The following is an 18255-nucleotide window of genomic DNA, read 5'->3' on the forward strand; positions in this document are numbered from 1 at the left end:
CATGTAACTTTAGCAGCGCAGAAATTATTTGTCCGGACTTAGAACCCCAGGAAAAACGCAGGTAAAAGACTGACCAAAGAAATGCAGCACTTCCAAAAAGAAGTATTGGCCCTACAACAAAATGGCCCAAGAAAAATGGGCAAGCACACACCTTTATTCCATCACTAAAATTAGTCCACCAATGGGTGGACCCACTGGTGGCTCCGCTGATAAAAGGAACGTCAAAATTTCCAGTTATGATAACCTGGACCAAAAGTTCCATCTCCCTGCCTCTTTCCAAGTGACATTAACTTCACAAGCAAGACCAAGCTCCGGTTCTCAAAACAGTTTCAACGTGAACACACCCTCGGCGCGCACCCAGCAGACTCTCCGGGGTCGCAGTCGGATCCAGAGTAGTCTGGAGAGAGTCTGGAGTACCCAGCTTGGCGCGAGATGGAGGTGGGGAGAAGCGCAAAAGACTGTCAAGCAGGGGGCTGATGAAGAAGAACCAGACAGAAGACCAGTGCCCACCCAGTCGGGTTTGGGGCGCCAGACATTGGACCTAGGGTCTGAGCACTGTCCACACACAGCTGGAGCGGCTCCGCCTCCCGACCCCGAGTCCAGGAGCCAGGCCAGGCCCCTCCACTCCCAGGCACCTCGGGATAACTCCGAGGTCCCAGCCCAAGGAAACACCAATCCCAAAGGTCCCTGGGGGCGGACACCCACCTGGCCGAGCCCCACCAAGGACAGGGCCTACCAAGCCAAACAACAGCAACCACTGGAAGCGGAGGGTCCCCAAGGGCGATCCCGCGCGGGATCCCATCTCGGCCGATCCCGCAGGTTCTACTCAACATTCGATCGCTCCTGCGTCCGTCTGCTCCATCATTTCCCAACCCTGCCGGGGCCCCAGAGTTAGCAGGGATGCGCGCGCCCGGGAACGAACACGCGCTCGCCACTGACGCAACCCCGCTCTTATCCGAGCTCGCTCCCGACTTCGGGCTCGCTACCGCTGACGTAGGGAAAAATCCAGTCCCGGGCGAGAGAATGGGATTGCTATCTGCCGGCTAAAACCCGCACTAGGCTGCCCCGCCCACTCACTGTCCGCGCCTGTTTCCACTCCCAGGCCCGCCTACTCTGGGGGTCGAGGGAACCGATTGGAGGAAGCACTCAGAGCAAAAGGAGGAGCGTGTGACGCAGAGGAGGAATTGAGAGGAAAAGGCCAAGCACAGCCCCGCCCCCTGCGCAGCTATTTCTGATTGGTTGTCTGGTTTGGGCGGAGCGCCGGGCTGCGCGTCCATTGGCTCTTTGGCAGCCAGGAGCCGGGCTCTGGAAAGAGACCACACCAGGCGGAAAGCTGGGGTCCCCGGTATCCGCCGGGTTTGTGGTTGAGGAGGCCTGGTCTCCGCCACTGGGCCCTGGAAGATGGTGCTGGGTGGTTGCCCAGTGAGTTACTTACTTATTTGCGGCCAGGCAGCTTTGCTGCTGGGAAATCTGCTTCTGCTGCATTGTGTCTCTCGGAGCCACTCGTACAACGCTACCGCGGAGCCGGAGCTCACATCCGCTGGCGCCACCAACCCGGAGTTCTCCGCGGGTGCTTCGAGCTGGGAATATGGCGACCCCAACTCTCCAGTCATCCTTTGCTCTTACCTGTAAGCTACCCAGTCGTTGAAGCAGGTGGAGATGGCGATAGGGCAAGGGGTGTATGGGTGTCGTGCTGGGGGGAGAAGGAGAGGGGAGCTGCTTTATTTTTTGTTTCCGGACTCTCCAGCGGAGGACCTGATAGTCAACAAACGGGAGGTAAATATCATGACAGGTTTGTCACTCCTCTCACCCATGCAGGGGAAAACCTTGTGTGTGGGTGGCAGATTCTTTGGGATCCAAAAAAAAGGAGAACTAGGAGGAATGACGTCGAATAGCCTCCGGAAGAAGGGTACGAGATTGTACCTGCTCCATCCTGTTCCCTTTTATCCGAAAGAGACTCCACCATAGGGGCTGGTACTGCGTGAGACACAAATGAAGTAAATTACTTGTCCCTGCCTACAAGGTACTCCTAGAAAAAAAGTAAGACCACTACCATTGCAAAACCAATCCATTTTTTAATATCTCTTTTTAGTCAAATAAGAAAAGGCGTTTGGGAAATGCAAAGAGAACTGGGACTTCTTGGGTCTCAGTTTTGCTCTGATAGCCTTGCAGGTGTTTACCTAGGGAAGAGATGAAGTCACGGCAGAACTAGAATTCATGTAGGGTCGTTTGGATGGCTGTTTGACCCTCCATGCTTCAGTCTAATTGACACCATCTCTTGTCTTGGGGAAGAGTCAGGATGAAAGTAAAAGTGGAAGAAATGTCTCTTGCCTGGTTTGACTATATATATAGAAACAGCCATTTGCAAAAACCATGTGATGATCGTGATTCTACTGATTTATAGACCTGATGAATTCATAGAATGTGAAGACCCAGTGGATCATGTTGGAAATGCAACTGCATCCCAGGAACTTGGCTATGGTTGTCTCAAGGTGGGTTTTTATTTTGTTTTATAAACAAACTCTCCCATAAATGTATGAAAAAGCTACAGAAAAGTACAGACCGTATAAGGAGTATGAAGTTACCTATTTGTAGAATTCATTTAGGATAACTGTGGTTGGAAATTTCTGGCATGGCCAGGGTCAGTGACTGAACAAGACATTTAGTTTCCTCAGGAAGCAGCAGTCTCTGTGTCAAAACTACTCAGGTGCAAAGACCAAGCTGTCTTTGGTTCCTTTGGCCATTGATGTAGACCGATTTGAAGCTGAGATGTTACCCCTAACTGTCCTTCAAGGCATGCACTTTCCTGGGAGAGCAAAAGAAAGGCTTATGCACTTTCTAAAACTGATGGTGAATTGAGCAGCATGTCCGTTACACTATTAGTATATGTAATCTATTAGTATATGTTAGTATACTAGTATCTATCTAGTATAGATAGATACTAGTATACTAGTATACTAATATCTATACTATCGATACTAGTATAGATACTAGATAGATCTAGTATACTAGATCTATACTAGATCTATTAGTATATGTCTTTGTAGGGGGTCATAGCAATCAAGGAGAAGCCTTTAGAACCAATAGCCTCTTGGAATGGAGAGAGACTATCCATTTCCATTAATAATATCCCTAAAGCTAGGTGCACCTTGCTTACTCAGACTCCCCAAAACCAGTGAAATTCATGTACTTTCTCTGCACTGTGGACTCACCATTGTGTTATATTGTGCTGCATAATGCAAGTCAAGACACAGGTGTAACAGAATTATGGGAAAACATTCTTTGTACTAAATCAGACACAGAGGAATAAACCTGAAAGTAATAAAACTAAAAAGGCAACTCACACTGCAGTCATGTATAAATAAATATTCTTAATACAGTGAGATTTTTGTTCTCTTGATAATTATTGATAAAAGTCTGAGTTAGCATTGTATAGAGGTCACTTAGTTTGGCCCATTTAAATTAAAAACTGAGTTGATCCTGTCAAGGCACTCAAACTGTTACTTCCCCCGGAAGTACTAGAGGACGGGGAGTCCTCGGGCACCTGAGTCCCTGGCAGAGGTGCAAGGAGACAGCATCGTTATTTCCTCCTCCCTTCCCTTTGAGAAATGCTCCGGCAAAACTAGTAGTGAAGCACTTAACAAGGTGCCAGTGGAGAACGTAGAGCTGTGCGTTCTCTCCCAGAATTCAGTCTTACAGAGGGTCAGTGGCCTGTTCTGAAGTTTGGTGCTGAAATCTAAACATGCTGTAGATGTACTACAAATATCTGTTAATTACACATTCATGGCCTAAATAAAGTTATGAGTCAGTTGATATTCTGAACTCTTTCCTAATTATGTTCATTTATAATATGCATAAAACAGAACTCTAATACACATCAAGTTTTAAAATACCCATTCCCAAATGCTTGGTACTGTGCTCTTTTTCTGGTAAATGAAGGATAATTAAAGCATTGTGTCCAGCTACTGTAAATGGCATTTAACAAAATTGATTATTAGCTATATTATCAAAGAAACCAGTCATAAAAAAAGAAAAGAGAGAGGAGTTTATTTAAAACGATGTACATTTAGAATGAACTAATTTACAATCACTTGAAGTATGTCACTAAATTCCTTGTTCTTTAGCACAGCTTTCCCTCGCCTTCGTTACAATAATTATTGTCCTGAGTCTGTGTTTATTCACTAAGATATATTTCGTGTTACTTGCTTTGGCGAGGTTTTCTTTGTTCTGTTTTAGTTTCTTTTGCCTTGGTTGTCATTCCACAGTTCGGTGGTCAGGCCTACAGCGATGTGGAACACACAGCCGTCCAGTGCCGCGCCCTGGACGGGATTGAGTGCGCCAGTCCTAGGACCTTCCTGCGAGAGAATAAACCTTGCATAAAGTGAGTGTCACTTTGAGTGGGGTGGTTGGTACTTGGATGAAGGTAGAGCTGTTTTCCTTGTCATCTCTTGATGTAAATTTTTCTTTCACCTGAGGTGTTAAAGGATTACTACTGTGCATAATTCATGAACAGAGGCGATATAGTTCTAATAGAGACGACACTGGACTGAAGACCAGAGGCCGTTAATTCTAAATGTCTCTTTCACCAACTAGCTAAGTACCTTCGGGTGCTCCTAGTCTCTGTCCCCTCATCTACAAGATGAAGTAGTTGGACCAGATGATCTAGCTCTAAAATTCACACCAGAGGCATAAATTCTGTGAAAATAGCCCTAATATTTCAGGAAGAAAGGTTTTATTATGAAAAGTATGGGCCTTTCTCTGAAAATAAGTGTATCTTCAAAGAACTAGTGTTATATCTGCAAACTGTTTGAAGGCACAGAATTTACTTAGGCCATTTGCTAATGAAGAGTCTGTGACTTTGTTTAGTGATGATATTAAAGTAACGGCAATGGAGTATCAGTGCAGTATGTAAGACACACGTCTCTATGAAGATGTCCCCATTTTTAGTTGTCACAAGACAGCAAAACAGGTATATGGAGATCAGCGTTCATTTAAGGAAAGTGGACACTTCCTTAGAGAACTGCATTCAGAGCCACAGCCTCAGGAGCCTGTGCAGGGCACAGCGGGCGCCCAGACTCCACTCCTTCCAGGAGGCCTTTGTGCTAATGTGCTTGATCACTTGTCCAGTCCCGTCCTACTCAGTGTTTGTCTTACAGGTCCTCCACATCTTAGCAGTTATGCTTTTGAGATCCTAGACCAACAAGAGATCTTCTGGAGGGGGGTAGGTGGTAAGAGAGTGAGAGGCCACAGAGGGACAGGCTGCAGCATCTTTTCACTTCCTTTAAATTCTCTGATTAAGTGTTTTAATTTTCATGTGGTAAACATCTTCCTTTTCATTCCTTTTGTCTAGGTATACTGGACACTACTTCATAACCACTCTACTCTACTCCTTCTTCCTGGGATGCTTCGGAGTGGACCGTTTCTGTCTGGGACACACTGGCACAGCAGTAGGGAAGCTGTTGACACTGGGAGGACTCGGGATTTGGTGGTTCGTTGACCTCATATTACTGATAACTGGAGGGCTGATGCCAAGCGATGGCAGCAATTGGTGCACTGTGTACTGAAAAGAGCTGCTCCTATGGCCCAGGGAGGCCAGTCTTCTGAATTCATGTCTGCGGGCTCAGAACTCTTCCTTGATGTCAGGCCTGACCATCACTCGCCCCCTTTGGAGGGAATGGCCTTGGTTAGGAAGGCTTCCTTGGACTGTGGATTTTCAACCCAGATTCAACCTTGCAAACTAGAAGTGACAAGCAAACACTCTTGTGGGAACCAAGTTTAAACCTCTCCTTGTGTACAAAATGTAAAGGCTAACAACTAACTTATAAGCTACAGAACGGTTTCTACACTCTTTATTTCTGTACATGGCTACACTTTCAGTCCTCTGGAGCAAGTGGACCCAATGGGATGAGCAAAGTGAGTATTTTTAGCCTTGCGATGCCTTTCGTGATCCTGAGGCTCATGCAGAGGAGAACTGAAGCCGAACCAATGAAAATCTTCAGTGGAAGTAGAAATGGCCATGCAGTTTAACACACACTGAAATGCCAACTTTCTGAATTTAAACTGTGTTACAAATTTTGCCAACCTGGAATGCTGTTTGGGTATTCTCAGGATGTAGAGTGAAACTCAAAATTATATTTGTTTGCTAAAAGCTAGGCAATTGAAGTGAACTACCCTGTTAATGAACCCTCTAGTTTCGCCATTATTATGCTTAAGAGGGACTGTATACACGGAAATATATATATACACATGGAAATAATTTTTTCAATCTTTTATGGTTTGAGAGCCAGCAGTACCACACCTGTCTGGGTTAGGCTATCCTCTTGGCAGAATTCTCCTTGTCTAAGAAGTAGCATTTACCAGTTCAGGGAGCTCATGTTGTAAGCTGGTAAGAAAAGATTTCATACAAATGATTATAAAACTGTTCTTCATGATTAGGTAAGATAAGGTAAAGAGCATCATGCTCTTGGAAGGAACAACAGACTCTTACTGAAAGGATATTATTACTGAGTGATGGGTAGATTTAGGATGTGATTTGTGGGGAGAAGGAGAAACGGCGTGCTTTCTGTAAAAATAAGCTTGCTACCAAAGCTCTCACTGCGGCTACAGCAGTCAGTCACAGAGAAAGAGACACAACCAGACTCTCACATTCCCAGGTCGCTGTGGATGAAGGAAATGTTTTGACCAGTAAGTGGTTTTATAAACTTAGTTCTATCCTTTGCAGTCCAAGTTGAAAAGAACTGTTAAATACAAAGTAAAAGAACTGTATCGATAAGTCAACTAAGATCCTGCTACTTGGAATAACTTACAAATTCTAGAAACAATCAGGGTAGAACTGTGCAAAGTTTAGTTTCGTAAGAATTGGCTTAAAGATCAAGAATCACAGTTAAAATAACTCTGGCTATTCTCCACCATTACCAAATGGCTTTCCTAAAAGTTTCAGCTTTATTATCCCTGGTCAATGTGTTCACTGTTCTTATATTATTAAATGGTGGCAACTGTGTAAAAATTGAAACAGCTTATTTTGTTCTGTCTTAAAAGTTCTGTGCCACACTGACCTTACCCTTCTTCACAACAGTAATAATTAGTAGATTTTTATTCATAATCTCTATACTCTAAGGCAGTGCTTTTTAAATTGTAGGTCAGTAAGAAACTGGACCCTCTCCCCTGAAAAGTACACAACACATAAAATTTTAAATAGATGTCATATTTAAAAACTCACTTCTAAGGGAGGTCCGGAAAACAAACTAAAATTAAAATCTTACCCAAAATAATATACCACCATAAGCCACCCATCTCACAGCTTATTTTTGTTAAATTTCCTTAAAGAGCATCACAAACCCCATCAAAAGCTATTTTCTTAAAAAAAAAAAAAAACACTTGGGCAGCTTTCAGGCTCAAATCATTTATGTCGCCAGGAGGAAGAGCTTGGGTAAAACTCAGGTCTATAATTTATTGAAGTATCTGTTTTACAGAAGCCCTTCTTACAGTCAGAAAAGCTGTTGGAGATCAAAGTTGTTTCCACTGCTAGAGTAGTAACTTGAGAATCTTTAATACTCTGTGACAATCCACAGTTGTCAGTTTCAGTCTGACTTATACATGATATTTATCCTCTGTATCCATAAACCCTATCCAAATAGGATACAACCTGAGAAACTGATTGCATAAGGGAATATTAATAAAAATGGTTATTTCCTATGCACTCTGGATTCAGGTTGTTTCTTGATAATTGGTGGAAAAATCTGTGTGTGTGTGTGTGTGTGTTCTTCAGCTTCCTGACTCCAGCTCTGACTGGGGACCCTCCCTGGGACTAGGAAAGGGGGTGACTGTGGATGCTGAGCTCCTGGGTATGACAGGGCCAGATGACACTCCCCTTCTTCCCAGGAGCTTTACTGGAAGGTGGTGCCCCACCACTGCCTGGGCTCCCTCTGGGTCCAGCAGGACAAAGAGAAGGAGCACCTGGCTCCCACTGTCCATGCCACTGTCACTCATTTCAGCAGTGGCCAGCTGCTTTGAAGACGAGTGTGATAGCCGGGGACAAGGCCAGAGTGGTGGAGCACGGATCTCCGTGGCCAAGGCATATCAGGGGAGGACCTCGGGTCCCTCTGCAGAGTTCTGGAAACTCCTCTTTTTTGGAAAATTAGGTCTCTAGCTTCCCAGCTGGTTCCTGCAGTTAGGACTCAGCTTCTTCCAGGCTGGTGAGTAGTGGACAGGAGGACAGGGGCCTGCGGCTCCTGCGGTCTGCACCACACTGCTTTTAGAAGGGGAGGCACCCCACTGCCCGGCCCAGGGAGGGCCAGGCGATGCAGGGGATACCCAGACTTCAGCCCAAACTGTCAGACCCAGGAGGCAGGTCTGGATACATTGTGGGACCACCACTGTGTGTGTGGGTGTGTGTATTATATCCAGTTTGTGGCTATAGAGAAGTTTTCAAATACTAAGTGTCCTTCTGTCAAGGTTAAATTAGAAACTGGCTGTTTTTCCGTTGTTCCTATCTTTAAATAAAATGTTATCAGCTTCCCAGACTTCCTGGCACTATGTCCTTCCACTGGCTCAGTAAGGCCTCTTAGCAGCAGTACCGGCCCCAGCCTAATGGTCCCTGAACCTGTATGTGTGTATAAGCGTTCATTTTCCTGTATAAGAGTGAGATCCTAAAACCGCTTGCCATCTTTGGCACATCTTCAATACAAACCAGGTAATATAGCCTTGGTTTTGTTAGATAATTTCTCTTTGTAGCAAGATACTTAATCAATTATTTCAGGTGTGACTGTCAGGACCAAAGAGCGTCTTCCCCGACGAACCGTGACGGAAAGGGAATCATTGTCCTTAACAGCTTCGACGACATCGGTCGTGGTGGTAACAGGATGCCCGTTTATGCTGACAATCACATCGTGGTCTCTCAACCCAGAGCTGGGAGAAGGGAGAAAGGATGGTGAAAGTCTGAAAGTGTTACTTGTCCCCAGCCAGAATGTAATGTCTGTCTCCTAGGGCACTACTGTTTTGCTGGCAGTAAACATACCAACCAAGAAACCAGAAATAGCCTCCATCCTTTCAAATGTGAGGATTGTTCTAAGCTCTGCTGTGATATCACCTGGAGGACACAATGTATTTAACTTTATAAAATTAATATTCTACCAGAATCGCATGTAAGAAGTTTACTCCTCCTATATATTGGATTTGGTTTGGAGTAAGGAGTTTAGCTTTTAATTTCTATTAATCTCTGACCCCTGTTAACCTCAAGCATACGCCCAGTCTTAGGAGCAAACATAAGAAGTCCAAACAATATAATTTTCCCCAGACAGCTACTCTGGTCAGCCCACATGCCCCATCTTCACCCAGAGTTTATGGAACAAGAGTATGTTGAGCTACACTATGAAAACCTCTGCTCCCAGTAAGTAAAAAACCAGTCACCCTTCCAAGTCTAAATATTTAAGACTCTAGTTCTGGACCAGAGTTGAGATAATTTATTGAGTCTCCTACAAATTTGCTTCACTTAAAATGTATATTCTAGCCCCGGCTGGCATAGCTCAGTGAATTGAGCATGGGCTGCGAACCAAAGCGTTGCAGGTTCAATTCCCAGTCAGGGTACATGCCTGGGTTGCAGGCCATGACCCCCAGCAACTGCACATTGATGTTTCTCTTTCTCTTTCTCCCTCCCTTCCCTCTCTAAAAGTGAATAAATAAAATCTTAAAAAAAAAAAAGTATATTCTAGAAAGAAAAACCACCTCCAACACTGGAATAAATTACAGCCATGCTTTCGATTTGTCTGAAAGTCAAAAATAGGCTGGACAAAGGACATAGTCATTAATTAATAGTCATTATTTTAAATGACTTTGGGAGATATCCTTTAAGAGAAATGGGAAACCCAAGGGAAACCCAAATAAATAAAATCTTTAAAAAAAAAAACAGGAGAAATTTAAAGCAACAGGATGTGAAGAACAGTTTATGGGTAGGTAGATCTAAAAGCATGGAAAGCCTTTAGAACAAGGTTAGTTCAGGGAGAGGACTGGGACACGGCACAAAGAAGGAGCTTATTCAGGGTAGTTCTGGGAGTGGAGAACAAAGAAACCTGCAAATTGTTACCGAGTGCAAACTATGCACCAAGTATGAGGAAGTGGGGCTCAGACAGGATAAATGTCCCACAGCTTGTAAGAGGCTGAAGTAGGATTTGATCCCTGGTCTCAGACTTAAAAACCCACTTCCTTGCCACTCAACATCTGCCTTTCAGAAGCAAGAAGAGCAGCCACAAAAGCAGGATAGCACAGGGGTAAAGTCAGGTTCCACCTCCTCGCTATCTGTGTAACTCTCACAATTAACCTCTCTATACCACAGCTGCTTCCTCTGTAACATAATGGCTATATCGCAAGACTACGGTGGGCTCAAACCCAGCATATAGAACACTTAAAATGGTACCTGACATAAAGTAAATGGATAATAAATGCCAGCTGTTATTACTATAATTATTGTCATTAGTCTTAGATACAAGTGGATGGAGCCGGAACAGATTTCTGGGTTAGCAGTAACATCAAGCAAGCAGTAATTCCCACATTTATTGTGCATCGCATTATGGAGATCTTGTTCAGAATGCAGTTTCTGATTCAGTGGTGAGTCTGTCATTCTGCATTTCTAAAATGCTCCAACTGATGCTAAGGCAGCTGGTCTAGAGACCATGTCCTGAGCAGCAAGGACCTGGAGAGCTGAGATAGCCCTGGCCTTGAACCAGAAGTTAAAAATACGGGGGAGGGAGGAGACCAAGAAAGTCTAGAAAAGCCTGTGACAAGCCAAATTTAGTAACATGAGACCTAACACTTAGCTATTCTGGACAGGTAGTACCCTAGAGTTTCTTGCCCTCTACTGAGAGAGTTGCCGTAATTTAAACATTATTGAACTCTTAAAACACTGACCGAGAGATACAGTGACAGAGAGATACTGACAAAGTTTGAGAAAGCCAGGAGAATAATGGTTGGACTAGCCACCTCTTCCCTCAGTAGTTAGTATAAATGTTCAAAACAACAGTCAAGTCAGCTGCAAGACCTTTGGAGAGCAGTATCTACTCTAACCTCTGCGTCATTCACTTTATGTATTCCTTTTTTGTTTGTTTAATTGATGCTGCCCTCTAATACTGTCCTCCAGAGTTCAAAGAAAAAAGTATTTTAAGGTATCTAAAACATGTTCTTAGATTCTTTAGATTCTTCTGATTCTTAATAACTGAGGTATTGAAAGGGTAGACTTGGGGATCCTAACAAAATTAATTTAAACTGAGGCTGTTAGCTTATATCACACGTTCCCGGGCTACAGAGAACCACTTCCAAAAACAAAAGCCCTTACAGTACATGAGTCTAAATCAGCATTACTATCCAGTAGAAATGTAAGGGAATCCACATATGTTATATCTAATTTTTAATTTTCTGGGAACCACAGATTTTTTTCAAAAAGTTTTAAACAGATGAAACTAATTTTTAAAATTATAACTTATTTAACTCAACAGATCTAAAATGTAATTTTAACATGTCATATTTTACTAATCCTTGGTATGTATTTTACACTCTGTTCTAAGTGTTTGCAATCCACTAGAAACAGCACAGAATGACAGCGTCTCATACCGTGCAATGACTACAGTGAACGGCAGTCCTCCCCGTGTCCCACCTTCCCTGCCCCCCCCACCAAAAAGCCAAGTGCGTTCAATGGAAAAATACTTCACATGCTTCTGGCTTCTTTATTTAAATTAAGTAAAATTAAATAAAATTTAAAATTCAGCCCATCGGTCACACCAGCCACATCTCAAGTGTTCAACGGCCACACGTGGTCGGGGACCCCCGAGCTGGACGGCCCACATCTGGGCCCTGCACGTCTGGGCCCTGCACACCTGTCCCACGGCACACAGCTAGCGAGGACTGAACTGCTCTTACCTTTCGGCCGCGGTTCCTTGAATCACCTCATACACAAAGACCCCAGAGCTCACAGCAGGGAAGTTCGGATCTTGCCTTTTCATTTCCTGAAGAAGGCTGCAAACAGTAAGAAGAGTTTTTCCATTAAGAATAAGAAGCACAGTGAACTGATATGAGGCCTGGGCAAAGCCTTCGAAGCTCAGTAAATATTCTGCTTGTTCCCCCAAGGAGCCAGAGAGATTTCCACCAAGTGAGTCACACTTACTCTTCCCTGGGGGTGCTCTGATCCCCTACCGAAAGCTTGGAACACCTGGACGTTATAAGATACAGGCACAGTGAATGAAATGACTGAAAGGACAGAGAACGCTGGTGCAGGCCAAGGCAGACCTGTGCCCCGTGATAAACAGGGTCCCCCAAGGGCACCCAGCCGTAATCCAGACACTTCATTTCCCTGTCAAGACTTCCCAGCTATGGCTTTTGCTTCTGAGAAAGAAAAAGAAAACCCAGGCATATTCAAACCCATGCTTACTTCAAAGTGAGGGGCAGCATCCGCAGACCCAGATATTTCTTCTGTGAAAGAGTCTTTCCTGGAAAGGAGAAGTGTACTGTGTTAGCATCAACAAAACTTCTCCTCTGTCAGCAGGTCTTCAAAGACACTGGAGTCACAGATTTTTACCGTCATAGCTGCCTTCTCAGGCTGTCAGCTGTAAATATGTGCCTCAGAGAACCTTTGTCATTAATACAGACACTCCTCCCACCCACCTCCCCACTTCTACCCCTCAGGCTTCCTATCCACCAGAGTTCAATCAACATATTCCTGGGTACAGTTCATGCCCGGTTTTGTGCCTGAAGCCCACATTCCCGCCCGAACCCCATGATGGGAAGCGGGCACCAGTGACTTGGTATGCCACAGAGCTGTCTCCGCAGTAGATTGAGGGCTCCTGGAAAACACACCCACCCACACACACACACACACACAAGAAGAAGAAGTCGTCCTCACCCCCCTTACCTTTCAACTGGCGCTCATGGAAATCTGCCAAGAACTGTCGAATTCGATCTGAGGGAATTGCAAAGGAGATCCCTGCAGTCACCTTCAGTGTATTTATGCCAATCACATCACCATCCTGGCAAGGGAGGACATACCGTGCAGTCACCCAGTTGTGCAAACTGAACCAACAGCGAGGAGTGAAGCTAGTGGCTTCGGTCAGAGCACAGAAGGGCTAGGAAAGGTGTGCTTCTTCATCGAGATCAGTGGGCATTACCTTAGAGGGCGAAGAGGGTGGTAGGGGAGCAGAGGGGACCTACATGTGCAAACTCCTGCTGAGGAATTTTTTTTTAAATCTTGGGCTCACTTTTCCCTCGCCAAATGACACTGATTTTGAATGTGAGCCACAGTTTGTTATTTTACCCAAACAAGAGGGCAAGGAGTACCGTATTTTTCGGGCCATAAGACGCACCTAGGTTTTAGAGGAGGAAAATGGGAAAAAAATTTTTTTGAAGCAAAAAACGTTTAATGTGAAATATTTAATAACATAATTAACATAATATTTCACCAATGTAAATGTAAACAGAACTCAACAGCAGCATTAACAACCATGATTCCTCCCAAATTGGGGGGGAGGAGGGGATGTGTCTTATAGTTCAAAAAAATAAGGTATTTGCCTTTTCATTCTTTAAATGAAGCTAAAACTAAACATGGCAAAGACAAAAAGCTGCTAGGTTTTTAGCAACACTTCAGTGAAATTATTCAGAAGAATTGGTAAATTGACTTTGGGAACAAAGCTCTACTAAACCAAAGCTATGAAGTGAGAAATACTTTCCTCTTCGTGCACGTCATCATCCTGTAGCCTTTATTAGGTGACAGGAAGGATTTAAAAAATCATATTATTTGATGAAATGTTTAATCCTGTAAGAATACAGATTGTAATTCAGTAGGTCTGGAGGGTGGCCGGAAATTCTGCATGTGACCCCTGGTCCAGGGAACTCATTGTGTACTGGAGAAAGAAGGCACAAAAACTTGCGTGCCTTCTTACGAGTTACGAGTAAAAGTGCTCCACAACTTCACGCACAGTTCATCCTCCTACAAGCAAGTGCAATATGTGAAGATGAACCAGAGCCGATCGGCTCAGAAACCCAGAGAGCATGATCACATGACCCCAGGCTGTGCCAAACAGCACTGCCCTCTCGTGTTTCCACACGCGTCTGGGCAACGAGGAGTGCTGGCATTTCCGCTACGGAGACTGAATAAAATGTAAGAGTTAAATATGTGACAGAGCAGTGGATTTGCTCTGTGGCATTTCTGTCATCTAAGAGGATCAAGACTAGAAACCTGGACACATCACATCCTTAAGTCAGCATTTTGGAATGAGAGACAGTCCTTCACAGGAGACAGCAGGGGGTCTTCAAGGACGTACATTACACAGTACAGTTGGCCGTTTGACATAGATCTGGGCTAGTACCCAGGACTTTGTTAACTACCCAACAAACACAAAAAGCATGCTGAAGAGATGTAAATAAAGTATGAGTAAATCCTGATGCTCTCTGTTGGGTGAGACCACATGCCAGGATGACAAATCCACTGCAGATCTGAGATTCTCCTAACCGCTGGCGTAAGATGCGGTCATAGCAAAGCATCATAGCACAGATTTCTACACTTGGATCAGTGTGCACCATGGAATTTATGAAGTCTTTAAAAGGAAGAGACATGAGGCAGCAAGGAAAGCAGCCACTTACCAAGTTCACCAGAGGGCCCCCAGAATTCCCGTGCTGAAGACAGAATTTGAAAAAGCCATCAGTACTTTTCTCCTTGTCAACTATTCATGGTTCCTAAACAGGTTTACTGAAAGCAGCCTGCTCTAGCAAGCCCCTGTACCCCCAAGGCAGGCAGAGTTGTCCCCCACTGCCCCCGTCATCATCAATACTGAAGTCACTGCATGTAAAGAATGACAGCAGAAGGACCCCCACTGCCTGCAGCCGGGTGAGCCCTCTGACAGACCCTAACAGACCACCCAACATCATGGACGCCAGTTATCATACCAAACAGGCTGAACTCTTAACTTCAAGGCATTCCAATCCCTCTCATAAGGATCTAACTGAGCTCAGGACATCGCCAAAAGGCCAAAAGGAAAAGAAGGCACTCTGAACTGTTCTCCCCATCGCACTTCCAATATCTTACGGGCTCACAATGGCCCTCCCAAGTGACTTACGTTAATTATGGCATCGGTCTGGATATAGTCCATGTCTGAATCCTTCAGCCCTAGTTCTCTTCCCTCTCGCTGTGTAGTGCTGACAATCCCTGCGGTTACTGTGTTCTGCAGAGAAAATGGGCTGCCCAGGGCCACCACGAACTCTCCAGCCCGCAGGTCGGATGACCTTCCCAGCAGCAGTACAGGAAGGTCAGCCTGCACAAGGGCAAGGAGGGATGGGGAGGACAAACCAAGAAGAGAATCAAGCAGTGTTTGTGTGCAACACATGTACGACACAGTTTGTCTTTGGGCATTTATAATCCAAGAATACCCCCCAACTCTCACCTCTCAAGATGATTGGGATCATCTCTAAAATCTAAAAATATTGCTTTGTAGAAATTACTATAAATAAACCACAAGTGAAGTAACTGATGAACATGAACCGACATTAGCAATTTGCTTAGCACCGGTCCAGCTCAAAAGTTTACAGAGTTAATTGGCCACCAAATAAATAAATAAATAAATAAGATCACCCAGAGCAGCTCCTCTCAAACGAGTCACCTAGGGAGCCTGAGGAAAATCAGATTCTAACTCAGTAGAGCTGGCTGGGATCCGAGATTCTGTGTTTGTAAAGGTTGCTTAAACAATGTCAATGCCGCTACTGAGCAGACCACCCTTGATAGAACAGGACCTCAAAGTATCCCTTAGCAGCTCTGAAATCATTGTGATCATTCGTGATACACTCAGAGAGTACTCTAAGGTAAATAAATTTCCCAGAAGCAGTATCTGTTGAAGAAGGTGGTGAAGAAGAAGAAAAAAGACTGCTTTATAGTTAATAGAAATTGTTATGAGTGTACTACTGGCATGGAAGAAAACAAACAAAAGAGAGAGTAAAAACGACAGAAAAGAAGGAAATTAGAAAACAGCATACACCCGGTGAAAAGATGTGGCATGGGTAAAAATGGGGTGGGGAAGGAAATATGAGCAAATTGATGAAAATCCCCCAATACCCAGGCTCTGATTTAGCCCGCGCATACTCACATTTGGCTCAATCTTAATCAGTGCAAGGTCCAATTTATGGTCAACGTCCTTGACAGTGGCTTTGTACTGGGCCCCACTCTGAAGCTCTGCCTGGATTCGCTGCCGGTTGGTGAGGACATGCGCATTGGTAACAATGAGCCCATCCTCAGACACGATGAACCCAGAGCCACTGGATGCAGGAATCTCCTCCCCGCCGAGAGGGGACCTGTCTCAGCAAGACAACAGCATAAGCAGAGGGCAGGGCAGCGAGGGCACCCACCGCAGTCTGGGAACCTCACGTTTATCGAACACACCTGCAGCACAGTTTTCTCATACATTTTACTTTGCCCTGCCTGTGTTTTCATGTTCTCCATGTATAGCTGGACTTTGCAGGTTCAGTGGCCACGGAGGACTGACTCCAACTCTCCTTTTCCAGGGACTCACCCTTCTTCAGAGTGGGTCAGAGCAGCAACCTTCAAAGAGGCCTAACCTCACCTAACCCCCTAACCACAATACTGTGGGCAAAAGCAGACCTAGTGCCAAATCAGGACCTAGTGCCAAATCGGGAGGACCCAGGCAGGGACGGAGTCCAGGAAGCCTGTTTCCTGTTTCGGTTCCACTACCAACTGGCCTTGTGGCAGGGGATTTCCTTCCACGGCAGTGAGGGGGCTGAGCAAGACCGTCCAGATGCTCTCTAGCTCTTGCTCCTGATGTTTAATTTGGTCTGTGGGAGGTGGGGGAGAGAAAACTCCCAGCCATCTAAAGTGCGTAGGAGCTCTCAGATTTGGAAGTCAGAATCCTTATCCCTTCAATGACCTTGACCAGGTAATTGCACCTGTTTGAGTCTCACGATTTTTACCACTACCTGATGCTTAATGCGGGCCGGGAGTGGAAAATCAGCGGGTAGCTAGCGGATGACCTCCTCCTACCTCCTTTACCTGCGAAACAGCAGCAAGTGAACCACAGATGGCGCCACCTTCTCAACCACCTCTGCGATGAAGTTGTACTTGCTCCTGAGCCAGCCTGCGCTTCTGGTCCCTGTGAAAAAATGCTCCATTCTTGGGGACAACGGGACCCTCGCCTCTTGACCCTCTCAGGGGTACCATCTCAAATCTCTCAGTCTCTCCCCTGCGTCTCCCTCCACCTTCCCTCCACTTCTGCCCTTCAGTCTCCCCCATCAGTGTTTTTCCCTGCGATCCCATAAGGACACAGGGCTTGAGGGAACCAGGCCCCTCATCCCGGTAAGGAAAGGAAGGAGGGAAGGAGGGGAAGGGAGAGAGGGAGGGAGGAAAGAGAGAGAGAAAAAGAAAAGAGGAAAAAGGGAAGGGAGGGAGGGAGGGAGGAAAACGGAAGATGGCCTTTAACAGGTGTGGGGAGGAAACTGGGGGAAAAATACAAAGGAAATGGTAGACAGAGACACCTAAACCTAAAAGGGGAATAGAATCAGGAACGAGTGGAATCCCTAAGGCCAATGGAGAAGAGTAGAATCCCCGGCGAGCTGCGTGATTGAAATACATTCCCTTAGAAAGTTCCAAAAGTGCCCTCAGAGCCCGGAGCCCCGACACTTACCTGGATCCTGACAGTCTCCCTTCTGCACCGGCAGGGCCGGGAGTGCCCCACGGCGGCGCGCGACGCGGTTCTCAGCGCGGAGCGCGCACAGGCTGGGGTAGGTGCGCCCGTCGCTGCCGCACACAGCCGCCCCAGTCTCGGGGCAGCCGCAGGTGCCCAACCGGGTGCCACCTCGGCGCTGGAGGCTGAAGGGCGCACCGCACTGCAGCCCCGGGGCACAAGGCCGGCTGAGCGCCCCACCGCAGACCTCGCCCTCGGCCGCAGCGCACACGCGGCAGCAGCCGCAGCCGTCCATTACCGGCCCCGCGGAGCAGCTGGGCAGCGGGGGACAGCGCATGGGCTCGCAGACCGCGGGGCAGAACGGAGAGCGCCACGTCCTCCGAGCCTCCACCCTGGCAACGGGCACCGGGGGCAGCAGCAGCCACAGCAGGAGGAACTGTCCGAGCCCAGCTCGTCGAAGCAATGGTCTAGTCATCCTGCTCCCTTCTTCCTTCCACTCTTCCAATTGCTTTACTCTGGAACCTCAACCACTCTTAAATGACCAACACTCTGCCCCGGCTAGGGTGCCGCCTCCACCAGTCTCCGGTTTAAGGGG

The 18255-nt window shown here is 46.0% G+C and overlaps 3 protein-coding genes across 4 annotated transcripts in view; 1 reads left to right on the forward strand and 2 right to left on the reverse strand.

The window, feature by feature from the left end:
• Positions 1-1057, reverse strand: part of ADAM9 (ADAM metallopeptidase domain 9) — a 98783-nt gene extending 97726 nt beyond the window's left edge. Inside the window, exon 1 of one of the 2 annotated variants that reach the window (XM_028526478.2) lies at positions 706-1057. In XM_028526478.2, the coding sequence (XP_028382279.1) occupies positions 706-802 (97 nt within the window). In that variant the 5' untranslated portion in view covers positions 803-1057. The remainder of the gene's footprint in view (positions 1-705) is intronic. The other variant, XM_036011578.1, reaches the window with a different exon arrangement.
• Positions 1058-1292: 235 nt separating this feature from the next.
• TM2D2 (TM2 domain containing 2) lies at positions 1293-7467 on the forward strand. Its single transcript, XM_028527002.2, has 4 exons — positions 1293-1628; positions 2405-2492; positions 4266-4381; positions 5351-7467. The coding sequence occupies exons 1-4, from the start codon at positions 1402-1404 to the stop codon at positions 5562-5564; spliced, it is 645 nt and encodes a 214-aa protein (XP_028382803.1). The 5' UTR covers positions 1293-1401; the 3' UTR covers positions 5565-7467.
• A 1195-nt stretch (positions 7468-8662) lies between these two features.
• Positions 8663-18235, reverse strand: HTRA4 (HtrA serine peptidase 4). The gene is given in 9 exon segments (XM_036011579.1): positions 8663-8907; positions 11908-12003; positions 12416-12473; positions 12896-13010; positions 14620-14652; positions 15093-15287; positions 16113-16317; positions 17021-17129; positions 17661-18235. Coding segments are annotated over 9 exon segments (1452 nt in total). The 5' UTR covers positions 18136-18235; the 3' UTR covers positions 8663-8741.
• Positions 18236-18255: the final 20 nt, after the last annotated feature.

Source organism: Phyllostomus discolor, chromosome 11 (assembly GCF_004126475.2).
Source record: "Phyllostomus discolor isolate MPI-MPIP mPhyDis1 chromosome 11, mPhyDis1.pri.v3, whole genome shotgun sequence".
Classification (NCBI taxonomy): domain Eukaryota; kingdom Metazoa; phylum Chordata; class Mammalia; order Chiroptera; family Phyllostomidae; genus Phyllostomus; species Phyllostomus discolor.